The following is a 25,154-nucleotide window of genomic DNA, read 5'->3' as shown; positions in this document are numbered from 1 at the left end:
ATCGTTTTTATCACTGGTGATTTTAAATTGATGATAAAAAATAATATTCAAATTTTAAAAATGAGTCTTTTCTTTCGCTTGAATAATAAAATTGTTTTTGCATAGTTTCAACGTTATCTGTTATTAAATCTAACAAAACTAGAAAACGTTGTTAGATATAGATAAGCAGATGAGCTAGCAAGAGCTGGATCAGCAATGACACTTATTGGTCCTGAACCATTCTGTGGGGTTTCCTTTAGTGCCCTGAGAATGGAGCTATCAGAGTGGGAAAAAGGTCAGGTGCTGCTGAACTGGGAAAGCACTAAAATAGCTCGTCATGCGAAACGATACATCAAGCCTAACGCTTCGACTGCACTGAAACTGTTAAACCTTTCAAAGAAGGATCTGAGTACTTATACTAGGCTGGGCGAGTAACTATCATCTAAAGCTAATAGGAAGGCTTGAAAATGACAATTGTCGCTTCTGTTACATAGAGAGTGAAAGTGCTCATCATTTGTTGTGCGAATGCCCAGCAATATTCAACAAACGGCGCAAATTCCTTAATAAGGGACTTCTAGAACCTTGGGAAATATGGGCTAGTTCTCCGAACAATGTTCTGAATTTTATTCGCAGTATAATACCTCATTGGGATAATGCCTTCAATGACAATGGCGACTACTCAGACACATAGTAGTTGACTATACAGGTAAAGGCCTATAGTAAAAGAGGACACACCACAAAAGATCTAAACACTGGTCGCAGTGGTACAATGTCCCCAACAAGGGAAAAAAAAAGATATAGATTCATTAGATTTATTTCATTGACAGATCATATTGCACTGAAAACAAACCATAAGTCTTGATTTGTTTCATTTATAAACATATTTATTCGAAAATAAGTCAATGGCAATTATGGGACGTTTACTTTATTTCAGTTGTCGCCAGAGTCGCTGTTACCAGAATTAATGAGTGGTAGATGGAAAATGTAAGCAGTTTGACAGCCACGTAAAAACGAGGTTGTTTTCGAAATGCGGTTGTATTACTGATGGAAAATAACTTCAAATACAATATAACAACACAAGTTTTCGATTGCACTTGTAGTACACATCTATGACTTTCATTGAGACTTATTTTCTAACATGTTTTGTGTGTTATTTGGGTAGGATCGTATCGCTAGCCTCGCAATTGTCCGTCCTGTACACTAAAACAGTTAGCTGCGAAGTCTATATACAACGAACAGGAGGTTGAGTTCCGATTAGGATGTAGCACCAAGGCTTCGCCTTGCTTTGCTTTGCAGGTCGCTGGAGAACCATTGATAATTCTACAAAAAGGCCTTTCTCCCATTAAAATCTAAATATTTCCAAAATTAATTCAAACTATTTAAAAAATGGATGCATTCGGAAAACTAGCCACTACGCTTCATGATTTTAAAGTACTTCGAGAATAATATTGGATATTGAGAATTATTCATCAAAATCTTGAAATTGGAAAAAATGCTTCAAAACTGAAATAAGCCCTCCAGGCGACAAATGGTGAGTTGACAACCTGGAAGGAACTCAAATGTTTTTATTTCATGCCTCCACGAATGCAATATGTACGATGGTAGAGGAAGTGCTCCGCCAACTCGAGCGTCTGTTCACCAATATGGTGCGGCTCAAAAAAGCGTCTGATCTCCTCGTTAGAAGCGGCTGATCTTCGTCCTGGTGTCAGCGTGGGCCTCTAAGCAGAGCTGATCCGACGGTTTCGCCGCGGGTTGGAGAAGACTTAACAAGCCGCCCCACAAACGTTGCAAATACGGATTGGAACAGACCTAAGCGACGAAACAGAGACTATGATTAAAAACTCGGTAAACGGAATTGCAGATTGTTATGCTTTTACGGCTGCAGCTTGATCATATGTGATGAACTCACCAGCTTCATGGTGCTGGGTAGGATGCGCCAACGCTTGATCGGGTGCGATCAGTGCGAGGATGTGAAGGTTGAGAATTAAGAGCCAATTCTTTAGCTAACGTATGCGTATGAAAAATGAACTTTTTTCGGGTGGTGTTAAAAAAACAATTAAGACAAACAATAGAGTTTCACAAATTTCCCATGGAAGGTAATTATGTTAGCTTACTCGCAAAAAATTTTACGATCTTGCGTGCGGCCTTCCGGTAGTTAACCGGAACATTCACCATGGCGGACGAAAACATGCATGTTGGCATGTTTTGCCTTTCTCCTAGAAAGGTATAGCAATCACTGGAAAAACCAAAGGTATAAAAGTGGTCCCAATGGCCGAATGTCATATACCACTCGACCCCTTTCGACGAACTGAGCATTTTCTGTATGTATGTATGTATGTGTGTATGTGTGTATGTGTGTGTGTGTGTGTGTGTGTGTGTGTGTGTGTGTGTGTGTGTGTGTGTGTGTGTATGTGCAACTATTTTTTTCTCACTCACTTTTCTTAGAGATGGCTGGACCGATTTTCATACAATTAATTGCAAATGAAAGGTCTAGTTGCGCCATAGGTTGCTATTGAGTTTCATTGTAATCGGATTTTTAGTTTAGAGGTTATGTATCAAAATGTAAAAATCACGAAACATCAATATCTCAGAAACCACACAACCGATTTTAATAAAATTGGTTTCAAATGATCGGTCTGTCTCCAGAACCCTTAACTTTTGAATTTCGTAATGATTGAACTTATGGTTCAAAAGTTATGTAAAGAAACGTTATCCTGAGGTTGATTATTGCTTTGCCTGTTATGTTTAAAAATGTGAAATCCAGCTATGAAAAGAAACATATTCCAAGACAACTTACTTGGACTCACTCATATTTCTCAGAGATGGTTGACCCGATTTCCACAGAATTAGTATCAAATAAAAGGTTTACCTACCTCATAACACCCTATTGAATTTTGCAGTAATCGGACTGTAACTTCGTCTGTAATGTATCAAAATGTGAAAATCACGAAACTTCATTATCTTAGAAACTACACAACCGATTTGAACAATATTGATATCAGATGAACGGGCTAGTTAAGGGTTAACTGATGAATTATGATTGAACACGTGGTTTCAAAGTTTGGCTGCCCCATACGTTACCTTTTCATTTGATTGTAATCAAACTTAAGCAAGCGTTATGTTTTAATTTGTAAAACAACGAAAGTCTATTATCTCAAGTATTACACGACTTATTTGAACATAACTAGTGTCATACAAATGAGTCATCTCTCAAACTTACAAATAACAAACTTCATAACAATTTGATATGCTGTTTAAAAGTTTTAGAAAGAAAAGAAATTCAAAGACTATTCAACACTTTACCTGCTCCGATCAATATATATATGGCCTCAACATGATTTAAATGTGGTATCGTACTATCTGAACGTTCCTGGCATCGCTCGTGATTAAATTGTTCGAAATTAAGAGTCATTGCTTTTATTTCGCGATCTCTTAAGTACTAACATTACGTCTAATTTCATATTTTATACTTTTATTACAACATCAATATTTTAGATCTCAAAGAGTGGATAAACATTTATTGGATTTAAGCATTCATGTAAATCTATTTTTACAAATAATAAGTTTGAATGAGAAAGGCTGAGTCTGACCGCTAGGTGGATTAATTTAGGTTTTTTAATCCTTTCTTCGTCATATTTATGAATTTGCGACAAAATTGCTGGAGTAGATGTTACGCTTCAGGCTTCCCAGAAATCCTCGATGGGACGCAACTTGGAGACGTTGGGCGGGCTGGCCAACTTGGGTACCACATCGATATTCAGCCGCTCCATCTCCTCCAACGACCAAAATACCGCGTCTTCGGTCTTATGGTATTTCTTGATGAACGACGCAACTTCCGGCAGGCACTTTGTACTATAATTCCCCCGTTGATGGTCAGTCCGAAGCGAAAAAAGAGCTGCTTTGACATCTCCTTCTCGCTGATTCCTAGTCACAGCAGCATATTCTTGGGAAACTTGGTGTGTGAAAAAAACTTCACCTTGGTGCTTACTTCCTTCATGGGGGAAGTAAAATACAAAGTGCCCTGCCAGTCGTTACCATTCACGGTGAGACAGGTCTTGTCGTCCATCATCACTGCCACGTCGTGATTTGCCGGGAAAATCGATTTGACCCTTTTTTTCAGGCGCTACCGCTGCGTCATTGCTTGCAGCTCCGAGACTAGTGAACAGGACCGCTGCTTCCTTCCTGCGATGTAGCCACTTTTCTCTCGGTCTGCCTCTTTAGCATCTTTTGGAGCTTCTTGTCGCTCATACTCTATATCACTGTCTTTTAGTAAAATTTGTTACAAAAGCAAAATTTGTAACCTTCAGAGACACCTTGACAAATTATGAAAAGTACTATCTGACCATAAGCCCCACCATAAATCAACACCGTATCTCACACAGTTCGCAGCTGAACGCAATCTAGCAAATCATGATGATACAAAAATTTTACTAGCAAATGATTCTTTCGAAAACAATCGCATGATCCAAACGATCCAAAATGAACTTGGATACGGTTAATTAGTTTCCATCGATTCAGACTCTTCTAGGTGAAATGCGCAGAATGAATGAAAAGCAATCCTGTTGAATCATTTGAAAAACTTGTATGCGAGTGTGAATGATTGATAGCAAAACTTCAAATCAAAGATCACGGTTATCTAGATTTATTTGAGTGATTGATGTTTTCCATGCTTGGTTGTGAATAAAACTAAACCATTTTTCAAGTCAATTTTTAATTTTTAAATATTTTTCATGTGACGTCACACAACGTTATACCCCCCCTCCCCTCCTCCCCACGTCACAAATCGTCACGATTTCCTTAACCCCCCTCCATGCGTGACGTACTTTATGGATATCGCCTAATGCCTTTTTGCGATGTTTTTTTTAAAGACGATTCTTTGAATAAAGCGGTTTTTTAAATTTTTTTTTGGACGGTAAGTTTTCCTCGTTCAAAAAAAGTAGGAGGCTGTATCCAAGTCACGATCGCACAAATGAGACATGTGACCAACCGGGCCGAAAGCAAACTCGGAAAGCCAGCTGGTACAAGCGCAACCTGCTACGCTACTATTAATATTGGGCCGTCTGTCCGTCTCAGCTTCCGCTAAAAGAATGTAACTAATGTAACCAGAACGGGCGTATCCGGTGTCCACGAACTACCGCACGATGTCCGTTTTCGTCGCGCCGAGGTACTGTTATTTAAACGCGCACACATCTGAATGGAGTAGCTTAACTGTTTTCACTATCACGGTTTGAGTTTGACTGATAGAGCTATCGATTTTTTTCTGCTGACTCGTGAGTCAATATGATTGATACTGTATGCGTAGTTTCGTTAGTGCGTGTAAACCCATGAAAAATCGTCAAATTTTGTCCTTTTTTGTAACGCAAATGTTACAACATCATTAAAGTGCACTGCTCACACGAAGGGAACCCCAAGGACCCGACGACGAAAACGTTTCCTGTGGTATGGTAATCCTCCTTTCTTTGCAAAGACATCTACAGAGCCATCTGGAGATCACCAGGTTTACAAGTGGAGAACAAAATCGTCGGTAAACTTTTGTCTAACGTTGGCAACGTTCGTACCTATCGTAGTGTGAATATATATGGACCATCACCTCGTTGAAGTATTTATGCGCTTGAAACTCTCGACGGTGCGCAACACGCACTGAAGTCACCCGCCGCGACCAAACATCAAGCAGCTATGGAGGAACAAACGAAACTCGGTCTTTTGAAAGAAGAAGCGCTAGCAGGATGATTGAAATCGCGAGGCGATGGAAGAACTATACAGTGTTGATGACGCACGAAAACTATATGTCGCAAGCCGACAAAAAGTTAAAGAGGAGATCATACGGTTGAAAAACAATCAACTCCCCCGTGAGCTGTTAAAACACGGTGGCACGCACAGCACTGTCTAAGAGGCTACAATGGGCTATTGTCAAGATTTGGGAGGAGAAGGTAGTACCGGAAAAGTGGATAGAGGGTACCGTGCGCACCATCTACGAAAAGGGCAACAAGCTGGATTGCTGAACGCCACCTACACAGTACTCTCCCAGGTTATATGCGGTTGAATATCACTGTTTGTGAGAGGACGGGGTAATACTAGCCGAGATTCATGGGTGCCCACGCTACCACGGACCAAATATTTGCCAATATTTGCGGTTCGCGTGAATAGGACGTGCCCAGACACTATCTATTTATCGGCTTTAAATCGGCAGCTATTGCAGGTTATGCATAATAAGGGTTTCTCAGATAAGCCGATACCGTTGGTTAAGTCGACGATGGACCGGTCGTTGTGCAGAATTTGAGTTCAGGGGATACCTTCGAGTCCCTTCAAATCTCGAAGAGGGTCACGGCAAGGTGATGGACTATCGTGCAGCGTGCTTGTTATTCAATATCGCTTTGAAAGGGGGCATGCGAAGGACGAGTGTTGACACGAGTGACACGATATTCGGGAGGACTGATTAGCTCTTTAGCTTCGTCGATGACATTGATCTCGTTGCACGAACCCTGGAGAAGATGACGGAGACGAAGATCAGACTGCAGGCTGAAGCCGGGCAAATTGGACTGGTCATTAGCATATCGAAGACGAAATACATGGGAGGAAGAGGTTCTAGAGAAGACGGAGGTGAATGAACCACGAGTTTCATCTGCTGCTGGGAGAACAACTTATCGTCTAAACAGCGAAGACCGTGTCGTATAGTTTTCGGACAACAATCTGGTAAAAATGGTGCTTGATAACGACCCGACAACAATTAGGCGACGAGGCGCGCAGCGAGCAAGGTGGCTCGATCAAGTAGAAGACGACATGTGGGGGCTCCTCAGACATGGCTAGTGTTTGGCAGTCATGGACCGAATTAAATGGAGATGACTTCTTCGAACAGTAAGAGGCTCTTTGGCCTGGAGCTGACTGGTGAGGTAAACTTTAAAACTCACCTATCAAGTAAAAATTTGTCCCTAAATTTTCAAATTCTAAACTTTTTATTAGGAGTTTTGAAATAATGTCATGTTTCATCAAGAATTCTGAAATAATGTCACGAGTCTTTTTTAGTAATGAGTTCGTGGTTCAAAATGCATCCAGGGTTGTTACAGTCGGCGCGGATTTTGCGTTTTTTGCGGATTTTGCATTTCTCGATTTAGCGCGTTTTAAGTACTCCGCAGCCTTGCTTTCGACAACCTAAAACTCAATATTGAAGGATTTCGTACCAATTTGGCTGAGTGGTTGGCAGCACCCTCCTAAAATACAATAAAACTTTGTTCATGTTCAATAGTTGTTAACCAAAATATAAAAACTCAAATGTCTTGCATTTTAGACTAAATCAAAGTCCCTTTTTTATATTCTAGCTTATTTTCCGTCGGTCTAGTTCCGCCACTGTTGTTGTGCCAATCACCGACACCCGGGAGGCGACTCCACCCAGGACCCGTTGATTAACGGACCGGCGCCAACGGCTTTACTTCCTCATGCGATGGAAGGCGTGATCCCAGAGATTTTTCGCCTCAGAAAATCTCCCGGTATCGGCTAGGATTGAATCTAGACCAGTTTGGTTGGTTGTGAGTGGATCACGCCACCTCACAACCATCGACACCTATGTCGGCGGTGGGATTTTTTTTTATATTAAAAGGATTTATTTACAAATATTTATTTATGTGTACAATTCATTTCATTAACTAAATACTAAATTCTATATTTTTTTTCATGTTAGCATATGTTTAGACAACTTCCAAAATGCTTTTTGACTAATTCTTTGTTATTCCATCTGAATTCACGAATTCCTTTTTGAAAAATGAATAAGCTAGCGTTGGGGTGTTTTTGCAAACAAAATGCAATACAGTGAATTACCAACCAGTATGTCGCTTTGACGGAGGGGGTGTCTTGGTCAATTTCCCACATTAAAAAATCTTCTAATTTATTATACTTTATCTTGAACTTTTTCTTCACTATTTTGGTTACCCATTCTCTAACATGCTTTGAGGACTCACATCGGTGTATTCTATGATCGTTACTATCAAGAGTTTGATTTTTGCAATATTCACAAATGTCGTTTTTTGTATCTTTGACCTTATATTGTTCCATTTTTTGCCGATTTGCAATTAAATCGTTAAACAACAGAAACAGTGTAGATCTATCTTCAACTAGCAAATAAGGACAGCTCAAAACCTTCCATCGAGATATCCAATTGATTTGGGGGAAAATGATTTGTACATGCGGAACAAAATCTTGCTGATTTATGAATAAGCGGTACAGTTGTTTAGCAGAGCCCAGTCCTTCATTCAATTGTCCTATATTTTGAATCCACGCTTTCCCATTCCACGTAAGTTTAGCCAAGGACTTAAAATTTAATAAATATTTTTCGGCGATAAAGTCATTATCTGTATCTTTCTTATGAACGATATTCCATACAATAAGCGCTTTGCATTTCTCCGTTGGGTCAATCAATCCAAGTCCACCGTTCTCAGTGTCAAGGTACAACTGCCTTCTGTCTACTCGAAAAATTTGATTTTTCCATAAAAAATTTCCAACGATTGTTTTAATTTTTGCCAAATGTTCATTTTTTGCAGGGTAGAGCTGGGCCAGGTACCACAGCTTGGACAGGATAAAGGTATTCACGTACCATACTTTCTCAATTAAACACATATTGCGAAACGAAACTAACCATATTCTATGTTTGATTTCATTAATAAGCTTTTCGTAATTGACATCAACAGTATCGTTCCACGTACTTTTAAACGTGACTGCAAGCAGTTTCAAGCTATAAGTTTCAGCTACTTGAAATGGTCCACCGTTGCATCTATTTATTCGCAAAAAAATAGATTTTTTAATATTCACCCTAATTTTCGAAAATTTGGAGAACGAAGCAATGATATTTATGACTTTATCAAGCTCTTCTGAATTTCGAAGAAAAACATTTACATCATCTGCAAATGCGATTACTCTCAGGAATTTGTCATATACAAGGACCCCGAGTACGCTTTTGTCAATCATCCGAATAAGTGGTTCCACATACAAAATGAAAAGCAACATGCTCTGTGGGCACCCTTGTCTAACTGAAGAGTTAATTTGTATTTCCTTGGTTAAAAATCCGTTGTACAGGACTTTGGAAGTTGCTTTTCCGTACAAACATTGAATGCACCGTATCAATGTACACGGTAACTCAAATTTATCTAATACTTTCCAGAGAACCTGGTGATCAACTTTATCGAATGCCTTTTCCAGATCGAGGCTTAAAAGAAGTCCTTTAAAGCGTTTACTTTCTGCAGCTTTTGTCATTAACCTTCGTACATCTTTTAGATTGTCTATGCATGATCGATCAGGAATACATGCGCTTTGGCCACATTCAATTAGATTTTCAATATAATTCTTAATCCTATTATATAAAATTTTGGAGAAAAGTTTGTAATCAGTGTTCAATAAGCTGATCGGCCTATGATTATTTAAACAAGTAAGGTCGCCTTTCTTCGGAAATAGAACAATAATTCCCTCTGTAAACTCCTTGGGGGGAATACAATGTCCGCTCAGGTATAAGTTGAATAATTTTACTAAGTCAGATTTTAGGATATCAAAATAATGAATGTAAAATTCATACGTCAATCCATCTGGGCCTGGTGATTTTTTCTTGTTGCACATCTTCAATATCTCCCATATTTCGTTTATAGTTACTTCTTGAACAATTTCTGTCTTCTCCTCTGTAGATAGTGTCTTGGTTATTGAATTTAACGGATTTTCGAATTCATCTATATTGTGATCATCTGGCGTACTTTTATACAATTCCGAAAAATGTGCGTGTACTAGTGAACCTAAGAGATCTCTATCTGTTACTTACGTATTTTCGTGTTTGAATTTTGGGCCAAAATTATTTTCCCGATGGGCTGCATTTGAAAGCTGATAGATTGTCATCTTTTCACTTTCTGTAATAGAATTAGGTGAAAGTTTTTTACCTAAATTTTTCAGACGATTTTGTTCTAAATCCATTAGTTTTGATTTAATTATAGCTATTTCATTTTCGACATTTTCCCCGCCTGCCTGTTTTTCAAAATATTCAAAAAGTTTATTCGATAATGATGTTTTCAAGGCTCTGTTTCTTTGGTTCAATTGCCAACTCTCTGATTTGTAGAAACTCTTTCCCTTTGCTTTAAAGCAGTAGTTCCACCATGAACTTAAATCGGTTTGATGTTGTGTTCTTTCTAGCAGTTTTTTATATTCACCTTCGAATCTATTCTTAATATCATGCTCTACAAGTATGCTTGGATTTATCTTCCAGTAACCCCTACCACGTGGTATCATTTGTTCCTGCTTTATTCGATATTTTAGTAACACACAATGGTGGTCCGAAAAGATCAATGGCAAGGTTTTGCAGCTAGATACGTCTCTTACTATTTCTGTTGACGCATAGAACCTATCTAATCGTGAAGCCAATTGATTTCTGTAAAAAGTGAATCTTTGTGTTTTCATTGTTTTTGCTACATCTTTTATTGAGAAAATTCAACTAGATTTTTAAGTCCATTAGAGTAATTTTTTTGCAATCCTTTCGAATCGCACTCCTCCAAGATACAATTAAAGTCCCCTCCAAGCATCATACTGGTGGTTCCAGGTTTGTTCAAATGAACAGCCAGGTTTTCCGTAAACACTCTATCCCTCTCTCTCTTTAATTCATTCCCGGATTGAGCGTAGATATTTATAAAATTTACGTCGTTTACAACAAGAGACACAATTCTTCCAGACAGACCTAATAAATAATTAGAATAAGCAAAGGATTTTCTAACAAGTACTGCCGTACCTTTCTCATCTGTACTTATGTTAACTTAGGCATTGTGTGAAGTTACAAAAGAAAAATCCTGATAACAGACTTCTTGAAAAAAAAAAACAATATCGATATTGTGCTCGTTAATAAAATCTTTGAGAAGGTTCTTGTTGATCTGTGTATTAGTGCTGTTAAGATTAATCGTTGCAACTGAGCAAATGAAGTTCATTTTTCTTGGTTTCGAATTATTATTAATTATTTAGTACCCTTCCCACCGCTTTTATCCTTGGTATTCAACGACTTAGAACGTCGTGCTTGAGCCAGCAGAAGGCTATGCTCTACCGATGGAACAATTATTTGTTTTCTGGAGACCGCTTCAGATTCTGATGAATCAGAATCTTTGCGTTTGCTTGGTTGCTTGGTTTGCTTCTTGTTGCTCGATTCAATCTCCATTTCGACATCCCTACCTTGCTCAGTAGTAACATCCTCTGCTGCTGCGTCTGTAGCGTCGCGAAGTTTCGGCTTTTCCTGCTGTCCCAGCACCACCATGCCAGATGCTGATGATGGTTGGGCCACAAAACCGTTTACTACCACGTTTGCAAACGATCCAAAGTTTCCATTATTTCCATTTCTGTTCCCAAGGTCAGATACAGCCTTCTGATGCGAGCCGGCCGCAGCTTGCAGACGTGCATTAACCGTCTGCCGCTTCGGACAGTTCGCCTTCAGGTGATCCAGAGCTCCGCAAGTAAAACATTTGTTCTGCATACCGTCATAGAAGACCCTTGCTCTGATGTGCTGGATATGAAGTTGCGCCGGAACTTCCGACATGATTTCCATGTGCGCACCCCGTATACCGTTCAGTATAGGGAAACCAGACTCAGTTGGATACCGTTCACGTACTAGCTGATGAATGGTTCCGTACTTTCCCAGGGCAGCAGCAATCTGCTCATCCTTGACTTCCGGGGGCAGGCCAAAGATTCGCACATAGCGAAATGTACCATTTGCTGTTGTCACACATACTGGCACGCAATCTCCATTCGCATACTTGAAATCTACACTGGTTCCTAGCTTATCGAGTGCGTTTTTTAGAAGCGCCTCCGTTTGAAACCGCACAAATAGACTATAGTCCTCTCGGTACATTGCACTCAAATCGTCGCAGGTCCATTTCTGTTCTTTGAAAAACATGAACACCTCATCGTTCGTCGGGTTCTTTGTATGCGATCTAAAGCGAAGCTTTATTGTGTTCTCTCTTTTTGGCTCCATTGTTCAGGTACTCTTTCCTTCAAACAAAACAATAGATGTTCTAATGGGTAAAACAAAAGCTTGAACGCAGTTAAAGCACTCTTTCAATATCTCGAAGCACGTCTGGTTCGGATGAAAGTTGAAAGCGAACTGGATTCGAACCCAGGCGTCGAGCGTGGTTGGCGGAGATGTTACCATCCACGCTAGGCCCCCGCCCTATCAAAGTGCCTTGCCACCCCAAAGTTGACGCCTATGGACTAAATACGAATAAACTATACATTTGCGTGGAAAAAATAATTAAAGTCAGTTCCAAGGTCCTATTACAACAATGTAAATTTTTAGAATCGATCAGTGGAACTAGTTTTCATATGATTTTTTATGGGAAAATCCACTTTCCCAAACTTATTCACTAGAAATGTCTGGTAGGCACTTATACATGACATGATATTTGCAGGTTTTTTTCCCGGGAAAAACTCTTCTGAGGACTGTAAGGCGCTACGATGCTTGCAGAGGAAGATATTCATCGTAAACTGATTGAATATATGACGAACGGTAATAGAATTGGAACAAACATGAAATTTTCTCAGCAATACTGCTGTTGCAAACTTGTTACGAATGAGAAACAATTTCGCTTAGAATTAAGATTGAAAGCTTCTCCGAAGACACCTTGCGAAAATGATCCCACTTTTAAGCTTGTTTCTACGCAAAATTGTTTCTCGTGCGTTTGAGGTAAATAGCTTTTACTACAAGCATCGTAGCGCCTTACGGTCTTCAGAAGAGCTTTCACTAGGAAAACTTCTTGCAAATATGTATCAATATAATTTTAGAAACCAACTGAACATCTCTGGAGAATAAGTTTTGGAAAAGTGCATTTTTCCATATAAAATCATACGGAAACTTGGAAAATCGGGCGCAAAAATATAGTTCCACTTATTAACACGAAATTTACACAGTTTTTATAGGATCCATAAGAAAAACGAAAAGTGCATTGGAGCGAGAAAATCACTTGTTCCTAGATACCTAACCGTATCCCAGTCATTTGAAAATGACTGAAAATGATATTAATTTCACCATGCTTGAATCAATAGCTTTCAATAGTTTTTTTCGGCGCGGATTTAGTTCTCACGGCGCGGATCTCCAAACCCCGTGGCGCGGATTTTGCGGATTAAAAATTAAGGTTTCTGTAATAACCCTGAAAATTATTAACATCATTGGAATACAGTTATTTAAAAATGTTAATAAAAAACAATTACCAAAAACAAATTTCTTCGTCCATCCAAAAATTTTTGTTATACCTTCAAGTTTTCTTGAAAAAAAAATTTAATTCTAAAAAAAGAAATAAAATTGTATATTTGTTTTCAATTTTTGTTGCCAAAGCAATTTTTTTTCAGGTATATATTATTCGACGAAGCATTATTAGTTCCCTATAATTCATTCTTAGACAGTTTTTTTTCATATGTCTTCGCTTATCGTGTGGTAGTCAACATATAGCTTGTCATAGTCTTTTATTGTTGTTTTTTTTTAGATTGGAAGTTATGAAAAATTGAAATACAATGAAATGATACGTAGAGCTTTGGTGTTAGAAAAAATAATCCGTTTGTTAAAATAAGTATTTGGGCAACTTTTACTTACACTTGTTGAACGAATACTTATTACTGAATCAACCTCAAGTTTTTCGAAAAACCAACGAATTTTGTTTGTTAGTTAGTTTCTTTTTTTTCTTCAGTGTTTTCTGTGGCTTATATTATTGCTAGTAAAATATAAAAACATGCAAATATATGCTCACTACAATTCTGGTTAGCTTACTAATCAGATATATACTATTTTAGTCACTCTCCCTTTCTCGGATTCGTTACAGGATCATGCACAAAATATCTATCTTTAGTAAATAATAATTTTCTGTGGTTGTAAAATAGGAATTCTGCTTCACGTTTGGTTAAGGACTTACAGTATCATACTGAAGTATTGAATAATTGGACGCTAGTTTTCGCAGAAAATCTGTACAAAAAGTGCTACTTTAGGATTTCGTGTTAAAATTTTTAGAATTCTATTAGTTTCAGCACCCAGCAGAAAGTGCATCTTTTTGAGGAATGACCTGAAAGCATATAAAAAGAGTTTATTGTATTGCTAAATGTCTCAAAAACTATCACAATTCCGGAAATAATTTGTCATCTTTACTTCAATTATTATTTAATTGAATTAATTGGGAATTGTTTAATTGTTGATGAATTGTTAAAATAGTATTTTTAAGTTGTTCAAAGATGTTAATTCGAGTCGATAAATTTCAAACTATCATCTTATTTCGACTAACTATGCCATCAATTTAAGTTCAAACATAAAGTTTTGCAGTTACTACGGGTCCAATTTGTTGGAGAGTATTTTTGGGGCTAAATTCTTAGAAAACGTATTCTGTAAGCGTCGGATTTATACGTAGGTTGATGGAAAATAAACGGCGGAAGTTGTTTCAGTTTTGATTATTCGTAGCCAACAAGAGTTGTGTTTGTAGTTTAATTTTTACGCGCGAACTCACGCAGGCTATTCTTTATCCTAAACATATTCTTATGTTTACTTTTTGTGCATTTCTGAACTTCGAAAAATATTCATCAGTATAATTGATCCACCTATAATAGCCACCGTATCAACAACAACCACTGAAGAGAATCGCCATCGCCAATCATTACAGTAGTTTTAATTGGTTTTATATAAAATCTAGGCTCTCGCTCGCATCGACGACAACAAATAATCGTATGCTCTTTTTCTGTTCTGTGCCTTTTTGCATCAATATTGAAACTCTCTGTCACTCGTAAGCGAAGTGGGCGGAGTTATTTTACTAACTGTTCACTACCCGAAAGAGGGTTAAAAGAAAGGTTCACATGTGTATGCACCAACACATGAATCTTGCTAACAGCATATAACCGTACTCTGAATGAACTCATGCTGAGCAACGTTCAGGCAACGGATGAATCATGCTACGTGAAGCGCTCGATACTGTAGTAGGTAGGCTATTGCTTCACTGAGTCATTTCAGCTAGGTAAGGATGATCTACGTAAGACAAAGCATTCTTGTCTCGCTGTACGGAAGGAGGTAAAGCGGGCGAGGAAACCCTTTGTCGTCGATGGGTGGTGTTTTCCGATTCTCCTTCGGTTGTTCATTTGTTTGTCACGAAAGAAGAGCGGGCCCGTGTTTTCAGTGTTGGATGGCTCAGGAATGACTGAGGACTGACCTTAGAACTTTATGTTTTGTTTTGCTTTGTGCTATGCTGACTGACAGAACTGTGGACACATAAGAGGCAGTAAAGTTTGTCGATCAAGTTGCGTCCTGTTCTGGCTTATGTCTGGATGATTTCTTTTCATTTTTTGCTGAGCTGTTACTCTTTCGTATTTTCTTATGTTCGTTTGTGTTTCGTTCCAGACGGGACCGATGCGACGTATGATGTGGCTGTGGCTGCCTTCAAGTTACCAGTTGTTGTGTCACCGCAAACCAGTACACAGCATAGTGATAACAGCGGTAGTAATTCAGTTACACATAGGAAGCAGATCGATCATTCCATCGTCAATAGTGGCTCGAGTATCTCGAGAGAAAATTCGGAAGAAGTTAGTGAAAGTGAAAACACTGTTAGTAAACATTCCGATAGCGGACCGGTCTGTGGTGCCGCTAGAGATAAGACCGGTGCATTATCAACACAGCTCACGAACGGAGGTGTAGGTGGTAGCAGCCACACAAGTGATTCTATGATTTTCTCATCGATAAGAAGTGGCGAGGAGCATGTAAACACTCCTTCGGTGATTACATCAAGTTCTAAGCAGTTACAGGAGAGTGCTCAGAGGTATGAAGTATTGACGAACGCCACTCAACAGCTGACGTCTCCACCACGGTACTCCACTTTGCAGCCCGTCCTCGCGGTTAGTCCAAATTTATATCAACAGGGAGCTTACTTCAGCTACCCAAGCCAGACAGATCCTTCCTTTAACAGTTGGCCATACGATTTGTCGTACAAAACAAGTGAACCCATACGCCATCCGCATCATCACGATTCGCAACCGGGGAACGAAGAACGCAGTTTAAGCCATCATCACCAACACCAGCAAAGAGACGTCTACGGTGACTCCAGCAATCATCATTCGCACGATCCACAGAACCAGCAGCAGCAGCATTCGAATTTAAGCATTAATTCTATTAGTAGCGAATCGTCAGCCATGAGGAGCAGTTTGTTAACGTTGTGCCCGCCTTATGGTTCGTCCTTGGGGCAGCATCTTGGCGACGACTTGCATCACCAAGTAAACCATCCTCATCAGCATAATTCTGCGATAGATGAAGTAATTGCCGATACTTTGAAGGACGAGAATTGCGCGATCGTGGATCATTATCTTACACTTGGAGGTGCGTCAGGCATGGTTCATCCTAGTTCTGATTTGGGTGGCGATTCACCTCAACACCACCATAGCGACCTGCATGATCTGAAAGACTATAGTGCTGCAGTTTATCATAACAATAACGACAAAAGTGTGATCAACTTCAATCATCATCACCATCATCATCAGCTGCAGCAACAGCAGCACGCACACAATGGCAACAGCAGTGGAGGCGAATCGCGAAGTCCCTCGGGCTATTCGCACGACGAACTAGACGGCAATTTGACGAGCTTCACTCAGTTGATCAACGTACCTCGCGGGAGTGATACTACCTCGTCATCGGTGGCTGTGGCGGCGGTCACGGCTGCGAACATGTACCAATCATCACCGGTTCACGACCACACAACCGCGGCGCTGATGCAGCACGGAACCAGCATTTACGATGCTTTGCACGGCGGTGTTCCTAGCAGGTGAGTGGACACTTTCGTCTGTTGTAGGCTATTGAGGGCATAACATGAGTCTCGTTCTACATGGGAACGACATGTGATGCTTTATTTAGTTTCATAACCGTGCCAAATGGCCAGTGGTGGTAGCTTGAAATAGGCTTGAGCCGCAACTGGAACTATTGCCAACTAGAGTAGAGCAGTTTGTCGTAGCCAAGCGAGTGTAATATGAACAAGTTTTGCAGGGTGGATATTGTTTTGTTTTCCTTGAGGTCGATCGTTTACCCAGCAAATGCCTAGACTAGTACAAGGTATGTTAGAAAAAGCAAACTGAATATTCTTTACGAATATTAGTCACAATTCACATACTGCAGATGAACATATCACATTAAACAATTTAAACTTATGAATATCGAACTGATGATATGATCAGCATATTTTTTACACTCAGTACTTTTGATTTTTTTTACATATTAATATTAAAATAATAATAATAATTATTATTATAATAATTATATAATCTAACATTTCTATTCACTGCAGTGTTTGGAATTTTGATTTATATTTCTATCAGACGATAATAAATGTTGTTGTTACTGTAGTGTGTGCGTATTTTGAATTAGCAAACAAAAAAGGCACTTGAAAATTTGAAAGAATATATTTTTATCCAAAATACATTAATTTGCGAAATTTCATATTCTCTTTTTAATAAAAATTTTACTGAATGTCAACAAAAATGAAATAACAAATCCAGATACGTTGAATTCATATTTGCAATTTGTACATATGTACGCTCATTTTTGAGGGCAGGATCTGAAATTTGATAATAGAAACAAAGAATTTTGCAAGTTTTATAAATCTGGAGTCGTCGAATTTCTCAAAAATCTTTTTATAAATTTTCCTGTGATTATAAGTGATAAAATTCAATTTTTGTATAAAGTTTTTTGCACAACATTTTGGAAAAAAAGCTTAAATTTTTTCTCTGATTTCCAGAAAAAAATAGAAACAAAATGAAAAATTGTTTCGAAACAAATACGAATGAATTTTATGTACAAACTAATAAAGTTCACAATATGCCTGGACAACAATTTTGAGATTGATATTTAGTTTTTTTTTTCGGTTCCTTCATATTCATCGGCTATTTTGGTATATTCTTGATTTTTTGTCAGCATAAAGATCGTCTTATCGTCTTGTTGACAAAAATGAACTTTCTTCTCAATTAGGGAAAAAGCTGATAAATAAATGAATAAATATCTAAAAATCACAATTAGAAATATGCACCAACAAAACTATTTATCATCGTTATATTCAGTTTGCTACTAACATTGTTGGAATTGGTTGATAAAATTCAATATAGAGGGTTTTTTGTCCCTCATTATACATTTTAATTTGCTTTCTTGCATCGTATTTTTTTTCTGAAATTACGTTTAATTTTTGCAACCTTTTTTTCAACTCAAATTTTCAGGTTTAGTTGGTTTCATGTTACATATTTTGCACAAAAAACTCCTACGTAAGCCCTTTTGAAAAACTGCTTTTTACAAAATATGTTATGTTTAATGATAAACCAAACGAAATAATCGTAGTTAGCAAAACTTTGTTTCAACTGAAAAAGGTAGTCTAGAATAATGGGCTATTTTCTTTCATTTATATACATGTTGAGAAGGAATCGATAAAATTTCCGCAATTCATAATTTCATTTAGGATAAATTTTGCTTATAAAACTATAACTTTTAGTATCAAAATATATTGAGAAACAGCATTTTGACATTTAATTGGGGAAAGTATTGCGAATACATAATAGTTCACGTACAGGGTAATCATCTAAATTGCGGGTGAACGTATGAAACCGGATTTCAACCGTTTATAGTTTAAGGTTACCCGAATTCTCTGGAAGAGGCTTTTTAATTGCGTTTCATAACTCACTCATGTCCACTATAAATTTAATAAATGTTGGTTTTCTGCGCAATATGCTTCGATGAAAAATTTGTATAAAATTACACAAACTTCAGAACTATCCCGATCAGAAGAGCATAACTAAAAAATTCTAAAATTCTATCAGCGCGAGGGTGGATAACAAAATTGAATCTGAATGAGTTATAATAACAAAACCTGAAATGAAGTAGTTCTAAAGCAAGTCTAAGTAATTTTTCGTTTTTATCAAAACCTGTTGTTCCTAACAATGTTTGTTATTTTATTGTTCTATATAGTATCTTATTTTGTTAGAAAGCTGATACATAAGTAACAAATTTTGATATGTGTTTGATACTAGTAGAATCATTTCTGTTATAATTTCTGTTATTTTAACACCTAACGGGATCAAATTGAAAACACAGCCTGTAAGGTTTTTCCCGTAACAAACTAACAGCTTCTGTTACATTTTTGTTTTTTCTTTCTGATCGGGATGGCACAAGCTTGGTATATTGAGCATGGATAAAATTTCAGTTTTGATATCGAGTGCAAGTGCATGCATGTAGAGGATTGAAACACTTTTTCTTCTCATGAAACGATAAAAGTCGTTCTACGTTTTTTGGACTGCTCAGTAGACTGGGACACGGTTATATGGAAAAAAGCGATGATGTTATTTTTTCGCTCCCATGCACTTTTCGTGTTCCTTATGGGTCCTATAACAACTGCGTAACTTTTCAGATCGATCGGTGAAACGCCCGATTTTTAAAGCTTCCATACGATTTTATATGGGAAAAAACACTTTTTCAAAACTTTTTCTATAGAGATATCCAGTTGGCTCCTAAAAATATATCAATACATGATATTTATAGGAAATTTTCCTGGGAAAAACTCTTCTGAAGACCGCAAGGCGCTACTTTGTTGGTGAAAAAAGATATTCACCCCAGACTGAATGAATATCTGACGAACGGCTCACCATTGAATTTCACTAGCAATACTGCTGCAGCATGCTGCTGTTGCAAATTCAACCATGTGATAAGAAATGATATCGCTTAAATTTATCTTGGAGTCTTCCCCGAAGATACTATGAGTAAAACTCACACTTTTAAAATCAATTCCACGCGAAATTATTTTTCATATTTAAGCAAGTTTGCAATAGCAGCATGCTGTAGCAGTGTTGCAGGAAAATTTCAATTGTGAGCCGTCCGTCAGACATTCAATCAGTTTGGGGTGAATAGCTGTCTCTACAAGCATCGTAGCGGCTTACGGTTTTCAGAAGAGTTTTTCCCAGGAAAATTTGGAGCCAACTGGACATCTCTAGAGAATAAGTATTGAAAAAGTGGATTTTCCCATATAAAATCGTATGGAAACTTTAAAAATCGGACGCAAATCGGGCGTTTCTCCGATCGATCTGAAAAGTTACACAGTTGTTATGGGACCCATAAGGAACACGAAAAGTGCATGGGAGCTAAAATTTTTTTTTGTCCCACCCTACTGCTCAGCCAAAAATATATCTAACGCTCCATTTGCGTTGTATTTTGTTTGCTTTGAATATTTAAAAAAAAATTGTTTGCTTATTCGAAAAATATTATATTTGAATTGTGGATTATAAGTTTATAGTTTCATAGGTTACTAATATATTACAATTTTGATACTTATACAAAAGTTGGAATTGGAAGACAATTGCTTGTATTACATACCACTCGGTATCAAATGTCAAACTCCTTGTAGCTATCTAATTCTATTCAAACTTTTTAAGTGTTTCATGAAATACGAGTTGCAAAGGTTAGTTTTGATTATGTACGTCCGGGTATAGTTCAGAAATCCATCAACTGACTCGTCGCACTGTTTACAACTGAATAGCAGCCATTAACCGGCCGTGGCATCATCTCGGAATGCAAGCTGAGGCCGTAATAAAACTTTTCACCTTAGGTCAGCATGTTGCGTGCTCCGATTCACCACCAATTCATTTTGTCGTCGAATGTAAATAGCTTACTAGCGAGACGATGGAACGTGAGGAGTTGTGTTTCTTGGAATATCGAACGGCAAGAAGAAAATGCGTTCTATTGTCTGCGTATTAGATAATGTTATTATGAAGCAGCTTTTTGCCTTTCTCCTAGAAAGGTATAGCAATCACTGCAAAAACTAAAGATATAAAAGTGCTCAAAAGGGACGAGGTGAGCATTTTCTGTATGTATGTGTGTGTGTGTGTGTGTATGTGTATGTGTGTGTGTATGTGTGTGTGTATGTGTGTGTGTATGTGTGTGTGTATGTAACGCTCTCCCAATCTCACTCGATTTTCTCAGAGATGGCTGAACCGATTTCAATGAAATTAGTTGCAAATGAAAGGTCTAGTTGCCCCATAAGACCCTATTGAATTTTATTGTAATCGGATTTTTAGTTTCGAGGTTATGTATCAAAATGGGAAAATCACGAAACATCAATATCTCAGAAACAACACAACCGATTTGAACAAAATTAATTTCAAATGAACGGGATACCTAAAAGACCCTTAACTTATGAATTTTATGAAGATTGAACCTGTGGTTCAGAATTTATCGAAATAAACGTGTTTTGGAGACTATTTAATCTCACTCATGTTTCTCAGAGATGGCTGGACCGATTTTCATAAAATCAGTGTCATATGGAAGGTCTTGCTGCCCCATAAGACCCTATTGATTTTTTTTTGTAATCGGACCATTACTTTACCTGTTATGTTTAAAAATGTGAAATCCAGGTATGAAAAGAAACATATTCCAAAGACTACATAAACTCACTTACTTTTCTCAGAGACGCTTGAACCGATTTCCACAAAATTAAGGTCAAATGAAAGGTCTAGCTGCCTCATAACACCCTATTGAATTTTGCTGTAATCGGACTGTAACTTCGTCTGTAATGTATCGAAATGTGAAAATCACGAAACTTCATTATCTTAGAAACTACACAACCGATTTGAACAATATTGATATTAGATGAACGGGCTAGTTAAGGGTTAACTGATGAATTATGATCGAACACGTGGTTTCAAAGTTTGGCTGCCCTATACATTCCCTTTTCATTTGATTGTAATCAAACTTAAGCAACCGTTATGTATTAAATTGTTAAAACAACGAAAGTCTATTATCTCAAAGATTACACGACTTATTTGAACATAACTAGTGTCATACAAACGAGTCATCTCTCAAACTTACAAATAACAAACTTCATAACAATTTGATATGTGGTTCAAAAGTTTTGGAACGAAAAGAAATGCAAAGTCTATTCAAAACTATACCTGCTTTGATCAATATATATGGCCTCAACATGATTTAAATGTGGTATCGTACTATTTGAACGTTCCCGGTATCGCTCGTGATTGAATTGTTCGAAATTAAGAGTCATTTCTTTTATTTCGCTATTTCTTAAACACTAACATTACGTCAAATTTCATATTTTATTGTGGAACAGTACCACCGTCCCCCGTAGTTTAATTGGTCAAAACACCATGCCGGAGACAGGGATATTGCGGGTTCAAGTCCCGTCGGGATGCGGTATATTTTTCCAAATCTGTATCATATTTCCAGTTCGCTTATTTTTCGCTCTCTTTACTTCACATACTGTCTGCTTAATAAACCTGGATATAAGCATTCATGTAAATCTATTTTTACAAATAATAAGTTTGAATGAGAAAGGCTGAGTCTGACCGCTTGGTGGATTAATTTAGGTTTTGGAATTAGATGTTGTTTTACCGTTTTGTATGAATTGTAATGTATCTTAAACGTGTTTTGTCTTAGAACAAACTTTTCATGTTGTTTTGGGCTATCAATTTTTATTAATCACGATCGAACTACCGCAACACTTTTAGTTGTGCGCATCACCAGGTCTGTGCGTATAACAGGACCTTGCCAGGATCATGTATGATTAGCCATGATTGATCTGATCGTTCATGCTAGGGATCATCGTTTTCGCTGAACCGGCGTACAACTCGCGAAGGCATCTGTGTGCGCAAACATGAACCATAGAATTTCTCTGCGGATGAATAACTGCTGGTACGCGATAAGACAACAGATCTTCTGTGTTTTTTTTCTCCTGGTCAAGAGGTGCACAGACGTAGGATCTGCACCGCACAGCACTGGTGTTCCTTGGATGACCTTCGCTGTCGGTCACCGATGATAGCCCGGGGTTGTGCCGATCTTGTTATGATTTCCGTCCATAGTCAAGAAATCAGACACTCTTGGAGGTTTCTGTGCATTGCTGACTTGTTTGCTGATTTTTTAATTGGTTCTGATTTTTTTGCGCTCGGTCACGTCTTCCCGTTCTGCTTGAATTGATCGCGAACCGACAACATACACATGGAACGTGGGTACTTTTCTACAGTAAATTACTAGCTGATGTACATATAGTGTAAAGTGTATCGCAAGGTTCCGTTATGAAGATCATTTATTTTTATGACCATAGTAACGAACCAATGAAGCGCGCTTAGTCGAGTTCTGGTTTTTTTGTGATCATTCAGTTTTTATTTGTTTTTCGATTTCGAAAACTTGAGGCGGTTTTGTTTTAGGTTAGTGAAGCTGAAAAAAGATGAAGCCGCAATCTGTTCTGGAATCTGGAAGTTTTGAAAGTCTGAAAATAACCTGGTGTCATGCTGCTTGCAAAAGGGGCGTATATACAGGATTATTATGAAGTGACAATGTGTTATACGCATGCAGTACGCCCAATTTTTTTCTACTTACAAATAGTCAATTCGAGTTGTCCATATGTTGACATATGTTGCTCTATGTTGCCCAGCCCGATGACGCGCACGTGCCTGCCGTCTCTTTTGGCTATCGTCAGACTTTGCGGCCAGTATTACATAATAGCTGAAAAGTAAGAAAATTTGTTGTTCTTCAATGCAACGACTGCAAATTCCAACAACACGGCGCGTCGATGGTAGTCGCATTTCTGAAGTCAGTGGGACAAATTTTATTTTCTCTGGCGATTTCTGTGTGGAGCGCAGGACGCGTTCTGGCCTGAAGCGCCGCCGTGGTTCACCCTCTCCGTTCCGCGATCGAGCTGTAAAGAATAACATTTTGTACATGGTATGGTGTACAGTTTATGGTGTTCAGGCACGAACGTCAAACAAAGAGTCACGTGCGAAATGGTTTGTAGCCCAGTGGACAGGTACCGGGTTACGACTGGTGACATTTTTGTGTGAGACGCGACCAAATCATTACATCAGTTGGCGCATCGGTATCGTTTCAACCAGTTGTGATTTGCGCGCGGGATTCGGTGGAACGTTTGCGGGATTATTTCGGATTCTAATATTATCGAGGATTAGTTGAATTGATTTTATAATCTGGAAGTGTATTTATGATCGAAATAGAATAAGATTCTACAAAGTGAAAGAAAGGAATATTGGTGCAAATTTGATGTTGAAAGTAATTTGAAATACTGAGTTAGTTATGATACAGTTCCATGATATCAGGAATAAAGGAATATAGTGCCGATGGATTTTAGAATGTGAGTACACTCTATGATGCAAGTAACAATGCGGCTGTCGTTTCTGTTGAACTATATTTATTAAGAAAGTAAACCAGAAAAACATCGTATGAAAATATTGCAGAGAAAATAGTAATCTACTACTTTTCTAAAGAATGTAATCAATTTTTTTTATTAGGCGCTATACTGACACAATTAAATTAACTGAATTGAATATTACCTCTAGTTAAATTCTACTTCACTGCTCATAAGATAATCATATGTTTCGATATTGCGAAATTAAAAAAATATATAAAGTTTAAGATCTTAACTCTTTTAGACGGCACTCAATGAACATAGTTCAGTTTAAACGATCGTTACTACTGTGAATATTTCTAATTAAAAAAAATAAAATCATTAGTTGTATGGTAACATTTGTCAAGATTCGAGTTTTCCCCAGATTTGTTTATTGTAGTAATCATGGACTGAAAATTGGGTTTGGAAACATTATAAACGAGCAAAAACTCTTGGAATGTCAAACCCGAATTTTTGTCTTTTTGTGCACGGTTAAATGTGAAATTACAAAAATGACGTCTCCAACTGATTCATATTTTCGATAGAATTGATGACCAAATTCTACTGACAAAATTTCCCATCTTGATACTTTACTGCAGTTTTAAGTGAATTGCATGATTTCTGCGCAATTGAATTAGGCATGTTAAGCTGGGCTCCGGCGTATCTTCTCCATTCAAAAACAATGCTGGTGTATCACAGGGTAGCAATCTAGGATCGCTTGTTTTTATTCTATTTTTCAAAGATATCGTAGATGTTCTTAGAATGGGTTGCAGGTTAGTTTTAGCTTATGGTTTAAAAATATGCCTGACGAATATACCCCTCTGTTAGAAACAGCTGGTGGATTCTCCACCAGCGTTGATGGAACCTGCGGTTCGCGCGTGTGCAAGACATTTTATTCGTCTAATTCTGAGAGACTTGGTGTAATTTTACCAACCTGTCATTCTATTCGGATTTTTATCGCCTGCTTGAGTTTTACACATTGGAACGTCACCAAGTATTGCAGCAGGCTTT

The 25,154-nt window shown here is 37.9% G+C and overlaps 1 protein-coding gene and 1 long non-coding RNA gene across 6 annotated transcripts in view; one reads left to right on the top strand and one right to left on the bottom strand.

The window, feature by feature from the left end:
* LOC129726724 (box A-binding factor-like) overlaps nucleotides 1-25,154 on the top strand; it is a 63,376-nt gene that overhangs the window by 18,233 nt on the left and 19,989 nt on the right. For all 5 annotated transcript variants that reach the window (XM_055683753.1, XM_055683754.1, XM_055683752.1 and 2 more), the window contains exon 2: nucleotides 15,344-16,754. In XM_055683753.1, coding sequence (XP_055539728.1) covers nucleotides 15,344-16,754 — 1,411 coding nt within the window. The remainder of the gene's footprint in view (nucleotides 1-15,343; nucleotides 16,755-25,154) is intronic.
* The window catches only part of LOC129726728 (uncharacterized), a 50,221-nt gene continuing 47,867 nt past the window's right edge, over nucleotides 22,801-25,154 (bottom strand). The window contains exons 2-3 of the long non-coding RNA XR_008728393.1: nucleotides 23,345-23,663; nucleotides 22,801-23,217 (exon numbers count right to left, since the gene is read on the bottom strand). This is a non-coding gene — a long non-coding RNA (uncharacterized LOC129726728). The remainder of the gene's footprint in view (nucleotides 23,218-23,344; nucleotides 23,664-25,154) is intronic.

The sequence above is a fragment of the Wyeomyia smithii genome, chromosome 3 (assembly GCF_029784165.1).
Source record: "Wyeomyia smithii strain HCP4-BCI-WySm-NY-G18 chromosome 3, ASM2978416v1, whole genome shotgun sequence".
Classification (NCBI taxonomy): domain Eukaryota; kingdom Metazoa; phylum Arthropoda; class Insecta; order Diptera; family Culicidae; genus Wyeomyia; species Wyeomyia smithii.
Note: the sequence above shows the minus strand (reverse complement) of the source record. Positions and strands in the feature narration are given on the sequence as shown.